General features: G+C 40.8%; 1 protein-coding gene across 2 annotated transcripts in view; it reads left to right on the top strand.

Moving 5' to 3' along the window:
- LOC123969982 (E3 ubiquitin/ISG15 ligase TRIM25-like) overlaps window positions 1–7,389 on the top strand; it is a 13,655-nt gene extending 6,266 nt beyond the window's left edge. Inside the window, exons 5-9 of one of the 2 annotated variants that reach the window (XM_046047794.1) lie at window positions 970–1,129; window positions 1,344–1,382; window positions 1,952–2,032; window positions 3,093–3,170; window positions 3,876–7,389. In XM_046047794.1, the coding sequence (XP_045903750.1) occupies window positions 970–1,129; window positions 1,344–1,382; window positions 1,952–2,032; window positions 3,093–3,170; window positions 3,876–4,429 (912 nt within the window). In that variant the 3' untranslated portion in view covers window positions 4,430–7,389. The remainder of the gene's footprint in view (window positions 1–969; window positions 1,130–1,343; window positions 1,383–1,951; window positions 2,033–3,092; window positions 3,171–3,875) is intronic. The other variant, XM_046047795.1, reaches the window with a different exon arrangement.
- The last annotated feature ends 1,246 nt before the right edge of the window (window positions 7,390–8,635 follow it).

Here is an 8,635-nt window from a genome sequence, read left to right on the forward strand (position 1 = left end):
GAAACCCCTTGTCATGTTTCAAATGTCATAGAGTTGTTAACAGTCTAAACTTTTCAGATGTTTTCCTTTTAATAACAGATCTAATTATCCAACATTTCACAAAAAACAAAGCTGTAATGGTGAAATGCAACATTGATGTATCAGTATTAACAATCTAATAATTTCATATACATATATAATAGTATATCAGTCACAGGGGCCATTTTTCTGATACTTTCAAGGTGCAATGTGTAAGATTTGACAAGAATTTTAATTTAAAACTCAAAAAATGAACTAACCTTAGAATGTGAAGAAGTAACTGTCTTTTTTGCAGCTAACATACTAACATACTAACCAGCTAGCCCTGGCCTCTCCTGGGTGCTCTACTTTGTACCTCAAGAGGCAATACATTGGTTCATTTAGCTGACGCGTTTATCCAAAGCGACTTACAATTGCTAGGTCACACGCCTCTGGAGCAACTAGTGGTTAAGTGTCTTGCTCAGGGACACACTGGTGGATGTGTAAGTGGGGGATTGAACCCGGATCTCTCACACCATAGGCACGTGTTTTATCCACTGCTCCATCACCACCCCACATAGAATAGTATGGCTCAGCTCGGTTAGCTGTGTTTGGTCCTGATCCAGTATTTATACATTGGTATTGGTACTTTTACTTAAGTAAATAGAACACTTCTTCCACCAGTGCACATTAGCAAGTCTTGCATTTAATATTCACCCCTTAGGTCTAATGCATCCTGGAGGCCATTAGAACTTACCAGAGTGCGTACTGAGACATGCCCAGAGAGATTCATTTGTAGATGAAGGATGGAGGAGGATGAATGGATGAGAGGAGATAATGAGTCTGCAGTGACCAGAGGAAAAAGACAGCACCTGCTTAAGTGCTATTTTCAAATTCAATAGTACAAGGAATTAAGGAGGCAGGGAGGGCGGGCTGTAGATGCTGTATTTTCCACTCTCTTTATCAACCCAGGCAGCTCCCTTGCTATGCGTCCCTCTCACCACCGCTCGGCACTCCAGATCCGTCAGCCTTCCCACAGAGGCTTTCAGTGGCGCCAGGAGAGTACTGTGCCACCTCCGCAGCCGCATGGAGGAAGTCTGCAGGGAGGAGGTGGACAAGATCAGCCGCACAGGTACAGCTGATGACCCAAAGACAGGAAGATGGTCAACAAGGATGATGTGATATACTGAATACTAATGTGTGCTGAATACTCAAATGAGCAGGTGCTCGCTCCTACTACAAATTTTATATTTGAGTGAATACCATTTAAATATTGCAATAGATTTTGCTATACGAAGTGCCAAATGTGTGCTCAGTTTAATAATATGATTACGTCTCTCTTCCAGTCAATGAGAACTACGTGTCTGGTGGAGAGTGTGTAAAAGGTAAGCACAAGAAACATCCAAATGCAGACACCCTCTGTGACAGTGTCAGTTCTGCAGTGACCCATTTTTTCCAGGCTGCAGGTTTTGACATGACATTTAACGCTGCAAGGGACAGGGGACATGTTAATTATTCATGCTGAAGACGACAGAGCGATGTCTGATACAACACACTCTGGCTCATATCCAGCACTGCTCTGTTCTAATCAGTTCACTTTAGTTTAATTGGAAGCAATCAAATTCAGTAAATGAGTTTAAATTATTTAGTTTTTAAGTGTTTCAGTGACAGCCACAGAAGCTGTACTGTAGAGCCACTGTTCGAGTAAAAGGTTATATGACGTAACTAGGCTAAAAAGTGAGATGAATGGTGAACTGAAAATGTTTCTGTTCTCACTTTGGCCATATTATGTTATGGTAGACAATAATACATATTTCCAAAAAACTTCGATGTGGTCATGATAATTTGGTAGAAAATAGTTCTCAATGAAAACTGTTAACAGGACATTGTCAATATTGGAATTGTCAAGTTAAAAAAAAAATAAAATACCATTCATATCCATTGTATTGGGGAGGTGGCAGAAATCTCTGTGTGGAGAACTCCAAACCGCAGCATATACAACCTACACTATCAGCACGGCAACATACCACTGAGGGTAAGTGGAAAAATGTGGGGTATTGGGTAAATTTTTGGTGAACTGTTTTTTCTCTTTGTTAGCTTGCTAACTAATTTAAGTTAGCTTAGTTTTATGCTAAGCTAACTGTTCATTGGCCCCAGCTTCATGTTGAACAGACAGATATTAAAGTGGTATAGTATGGGATGTTGTGAAGTGGGAAGAGTTATTTTGCGCGCCCCTTGTTCTGAAAGTAAAAGTCCCATTTATTTTCCCTATGGTCAATGTTATGTGACTTGCAGTTGCAGCAGTTGGGTGGAAACTCCTAGTTGCTCCAGAGGCGTGCAAACTCTGACATATATAGCAATTGTAAGTCACTTTGGATAAAAGCGACAGCTAAATGAATGATAATATAGGTAACAGAGGATATTGATTAAAGAAAAAAATTAAATGGGAGCACAGAATGTGGAAAAACACCTCCAAAACCAACGGCCCTAACTAATACCTATATTGATCTTATCATCAGACACTCCGTGAATAAACATATTTCCCAAAATGCCGTACTGTTCCTTTTAATGATAAAGCCACTTTTTGTAGGATTTAAACAATTCCATACTTTGGCTCCATCTCGTGGTAATTTCAAGAACGTGAGATAAATGAGCTAAAAGCAACACATTAATTAGTCTTTTGTCTAGTTTTTCCACAAATAAAATCTTGTGCGACCGAAATTATTCAATGCTACTCACAAGGTCTACATGTAGTGACTTTATTATTTGGTACTAAAGCTACATGCACAAATGCCTGTATAGCATCATTATTTCCCCTCTGTGTGGGTTCTCTAACTGTAACTTTGTTCGTTCCTTCCTATTTTGCTATTCATACATATTTCTTAGGTGTTCTCCATTTCTGTCTAACTCCTGCTCTCTTCGTTCTTGTTTTCTGCCTTTTTATTTCCCCTTATTGTCTTTTGTTTGTCTCACCCACTTTTCCACTCTCTCAACCCTGTTGAATGAATTTATTACATTCCATTTATTTTGATAATATGGACAAAAGTATTAAATACTAGTTTCTCTGTGTCTTTCTCTCATGTGTCCCTTATCAGCAGTGCCGATGTCGTTCCCTCTGTCCTCTTTGTCTCTGCAACCGGCAGATCAGAGGATGAGGGCAGTTTTCCTCAGGTGTAAGTACCATGTCTATCCTCCACCCCCTCCACTTTTTGTCCCTTTCTCCTTCCTTCCCTCTCCGCATCACTTCTCTCTCTCTGGTGCACCCATTCAGCATGACCTTTATGCATGTCATTCCCCATCTTGCCCTCTTTTTCTTTCTTCTTTCCATGCTTGTAGTTCAGATAATGAGAGTCCTGCTGGGAAATCTGAGACCCCAGTCTGGATCCTCATCAATGATGGAAGGCAGTCATACTGTATTTATGACATCCAGGTTTGTCATTAAGACCAGTGCCTTCTCTCGACAGAAACAAGGCAGCTGACAAGATGACAGCGTACCATCACTTTGTTAGGCATTAATAATTCATTTGGTCAGAGGTGGATTAGGTCTGTGTGTGTCATTTATTCCCTCTGTGCCAAAATGTCAACTGAAGCACTGTCCCAATCAACTCTGAACTCTGAAACCTCTAACAGTGGCAGAGTAAAGATGAGAAACAGGAAAGAAATATATTTGAGGTCAGGGATTGCAATGTTTAGTGTTAGAGGCCCATGGCTACTTTTCCCATCTGGCTGTTCTACGCAGAACTTTTGGGAAGTCCCTTTCTGATCATCAAGCCGTCAAGTCTCTGGCTGAATATCATGGTCATTTTGTTTGGGGCTGTCTAAATCTCAATTCATGCCTCATAAGCTTTTCTCTTTCTTCTCGGTTTCCTTCCCTCCAGTTTTATGTCGTCTGTCCTTGGACCGCGATACCGCCCACCCTACTCTGGTTCTCCTGGAGGGGCCCCAGGGTGCCCACTGTGGCGAGGAGCCCCAATCCTACCCGCCTCACCCCCAGCGCTTTGATTCAGTAGCCCAGGTCCTGTGCAGGGAGGGCCAGTTTGGCGGTGCCAACTACTGGGAGGTAGAGTGGAGGGGCGGGGGATGGGTCGATATTGGCGTCACCTACCGAAGCATCGGACGCAAAGGTGGAGGAAAACCCTGCCTGCTGGGGCGCAACGAGAACTCTTGGCGGCTGAGGTGTACACACGCTGGATATGCAGCCTGGCATGACAACCGCAAGACCACAGTGGCTGCACCACCCTGTCCCAGAATCGGCGTGTTCCTGGAACGGCAAAAAGGAGCGTTGTCCTTCTACAGCGTGTCGGACACGGTGGTGCTCCTGCACACCTTTCGTTGCCCGTTCTCACAGCCGCTGTACCCGGCCTTCCGCCTGGACCTGGACTCCACCCTGCTCATCTGCCCCCATGAGGGAGGCAATGGAAACCCAACCTAACTTTGCCCCCATTCTCATCCAGGACCCTTTATTTAAATACTACAGGAAAGGGCTGTTCACTCTGCTTATGAATATGAACCATAAGAAATATTACTGAAGAGCAGCTGGTGCAGAAGGAACAACATCAGGAATCAAGCACTTTTCTTTTTACATGTTCTTACATGTCTTTTTGCATATTCTCTCCATCTGTGAGAGTCTTTCACAGACAGATATTTCTTTATAATTTTACAGAACATCCTCTTTGATTGTAAAACCCTATTTTTGGCTTGCTGCATAACACACACTGTAGTTGAAATTTACATAACGTGCATTTTTCACAGCACACATTATGACTTGTCATAGTAGGAAAAGCAAAAAAGGTGTTACTAATAACACTGACTATGGCTCTGCTCTGTTCTAGTGTTACAGTAAGCCATGCCAGTATGATAGTGAGCCAGCAGACAAAATAGCAGGATGCTGAAACGGAAACAGCTAAATGGAATTTTAAGCTTTTCCTTCTGTGACGTGTCAAAGTATTAATCCTGAAAAGTTTGCAAATCAAGTCACTTTAGCCTTTGCAATCTGTACAACAAACAACACCCTCTGTCCTTAGACCCTTGATCTGAATGAAGAAAAGCTTCCCAAAAAACAGAAAAAGAAACTCAGGAAGAGCAACAGAGGAGGGAACCCTCTCCCAGGACGGACAGGCACGCAATAGATGTTGCTATACAGAATACATTCACAACAGAGTCATAGTATATACGATTATGATGACAAAATGTTTACTGTATAACATAAGTGAAGAGAATGGATCCAGGAGGACAACTGAGCAGCCTCAGATGTTGACCACTAACTGGGATCTGAATCACACCACCTCCTCTCCACCATAGAGACCTGGAAAGAGGACAGTCTACACAAACACAGAAGAGGACAACACTATTCACACAGAGAGGAGAAACAAACAAACACACAGATGGATCCCAGCACAGAGAAGCCCGAGTGCAAGAGGGGGGAAGAAGGAGAGGCTAGGGAGATAGAAGGGAGGGGAGGGAGCGAGAGGCAGGCATGAACAGCTTGGTAGCTTTTAGGACACAGAAACAAAAACAGCAGAGGGTTAGAGAAATGCAGTCGATACAAAAAACTGCAGTATGTATGTTAGTTGAATTCTCGTCAGCAGCATAAACATGGACTGTAAGCACTAATGTTAATAGATTCATTGAGACTGAGACAGACCCGCTGGAAGGAAAGTGGCTGGTACGAGGCCTGAAGTATAATATGATAAGTACTAATTGAGAGTTAAAGCAAAAAGATGAATTGAAATACATCTGCGCTTTTATGGTTTGAAATCTGAAAAATAGGTGTTTTTATTCAATTTGCTGATCATTGTGGGACAATGTTTTTTATAATGAATCAAATACAAAGATACTAAAATTATTCACCCTGTTTGTGTTTAACATTGTTTTATTTGTACTAAAAAGTAGTTCTAAGTACATTTTTGTGAATTTGTACATTTGACAAGTATCAGGGCGTGGATTTTTATTTTTTTTTTAGCTCCCTACAATGACAGGCTGAATATCTAGTACCTGTGACTACTTGAATTCCTACAGCAAGATATTTTTCTGTATCAACTTCACTGCCATGTGACATGAGCAACCTCACACAGTTTTCATAATGACAATGTGTGACCTCAGCTTCAGCTTTAGACAAATTAAAGGCCATATTGTAGCACATGTTTTTCTTTGGGTCACTAGGCCATTTTTGGAGAAAATCTCTTTAAATTAGAATACCATAGGTTAAAGAATTAGTTATGCTTATTTACTTTCTTGGAGATAGTTAAATTATGAGCTTTATACCACTCTCCTGTCTTTACTATTCCTTTAAGGCTACATTCAGGTCTTCATTCTCAATTTCAAATTTCTGTTTTTTGAGTACTATCAAATCTTTGTCAGTATATAAGTAATATTCAGTGGATGATTACATGTTATAAGGCACCTCATACACACCATCATTGCCGTGGTTGTCTCCACTTTGCTAATGCTGTGTCAGGCAAGCCACACAATCCTATTATTATCTCATATCCAATCATATCTAATCAAGTCCAATCTTATTATTACCTCATATCCATTCAGTCAAGATTGGATTTGAAAAAATGTGACTTGCTGTAACTTTAAACTGTTCACATGGATAAGAGAATGTCAGATGGGCGTGTAAATAAGAAACATCAGAACAAGATCTTGAACTACTTCCTGAACAGTTTCCTTGTAGCATTGCAAAGGACAAGGATTCACTTGCAACGTGATTTTCAAGTGTGCGAGTGACCTCACCTTCCATCTGAATGGATGCCATACTGTAGCCACAGTTTTTCTTGGATTATGGGGTTGCTTTTCTGTGCCTCATTGAAGTTTTGTTTTTGAATGGTGCTATTTCAGAGCATTATAATCATTTGACCGAGCACTGTGTGAGGGCTTTAAACCAAATTATTTGTGAAATGGAAATGTCATACAAAGATCAGCTACTTTAATTCCAAAGACACAACATCACACAGGTACAAAGAATCATTTTTCGAGGGCAAGTTGTAAACAGAACGCGTATTACTACTAACAGAAAACCTGAAAAATACATCTGCTCTGCACAATACACTGATGGTTCCAACTCAAAACAAGCAACTCTGTAAAATTATAATTCAGAATTTGCCAACCGTATCTCATCTGGCAGGTCAGTCCAAAGTAAGACTTTATTTTTTTTGCCATGAAGTGCATTATTCCACAAGCTGTTGGACTGTAACATGAACTGAACTGCCCATGCTGGTTTGTAAAATGTTTCTTGTAGCATCTTGAACTTGTGTACTCGCTGTGCTTCAGTTATTGTTCCTTAATGTGACTGTAAAATGTGTTGTAATTGTCTGAGTGTTGCTTTTTCCAAGATGAGTTTATTCCACCTTGGCTCGCAATAAACTGATCCACGTAGGTCTGAATTGGCAATCTGAGGCTATTTATGAAGTATACTGCCTTTGTTATGTACTTATGGCAGCATATCCAGTCATTGGTTGTAGTACGTAAAGTTTCTCATACAGTGTTTTTGTACAATAATGACATTTACAGTATTTATTCTCCTTGTCGTAAAAATGCCTTAACTTACATTAAAAAAAAACAACAAACACAAACGAACTTTAAAAAACTTTATCTTACTTTTTTTGTCATTTCATATGGTAATTCAAATTTAAATAACAAAATGTATCTTTTTTTTCTTTGCATCCTTCTCTGAATACTTATCTGTGTTGTCCCACAGGGCTCTACTTTAATCCCCATCTTATTCTCCCTATACATGCTGAGAGTCATTCATGTTATCCACAGCCTACTGACTAGCCTACTTTTAAACCCCAATGACTTCAACAGTCTTGGGGATTGCAGTGTCCTAAGGCAGTGGTTCTCAAACTTTTTCATGTCAAGGACCTCTAAACTGACAAAAATTAGACCACAGACCCCTATTTGATCAGATTTTGTCCCAGGGTGTGTTACTTATGGATGGAATTATAGTGAGTGGAATTTTTGCTGGTTACCCCATGGAACCCCCTCAAGGACCCCTGGGGCTCCCTGGACCCCACTTTGAGAACCACTGTCCTAAGGGAGTCAAAATGTGGAAGTGGTTAGGGGTATGCTCCATCATCATTAGGCTTCAAGACCAATTTAATACACCAGCTGGCTCCTCAAATGTGAGCGTTTTTATTGCTTTATGTAGGTCTATATTTTTATGCCTGTGGATTTTGTCCAGTGGGTAAACCATAACAAGAATGTGAAGAATTTACCTGGTAATTTAGCCAATTCAAAAATGTATAGATCAATTGATAACAACAAAAAAATATCCTAGCACGCTAGTACATGGTTATGTTATCAATAGCATTACAAGAGTGTTTCTGGTTTGGACTGGCAAGAATCCCTGGACTACGGATAACTCCAAAAATATGTACGTTTCGGGGGAACAGCTTATCTCCACCTACAGAGTGACTCATATTACTGCACACATACTCTTTGCCTTCAGTCTGCCTGTAGTTTGTTTGTTTCTTTTTACGCCGTGTGTGTTGTGCCTGAGAGTCCAAACTGAGGAAACAAAACGCCCTAATTTAACCGGCGGGATCTTACCACGTGACGCCACAGAACATAAACAGATGTCACATGATTTCGAGGGTTTTTTCCCAGCATGGCGGCCGGGTCGCAGCAGCTGGCTGTT

The sequence above is a fragment of the Micropterus dolomieu genome, linkage group LG04, assembly GCF_021292245.1.
Source record: "Micropterus dolomieu isolate WLL.071019.BEF.003 ecotype Adirondacks linkage group LG04, ASM2129224v1, whole genome shotgun sequence".
NCBI classification, from domain to species: Eukaryota; Metazoa; Chordata; class Actinopteri; order Centrarchiformes; family Centrarchidae; genus Micropterus; species Micropterus dolomieu.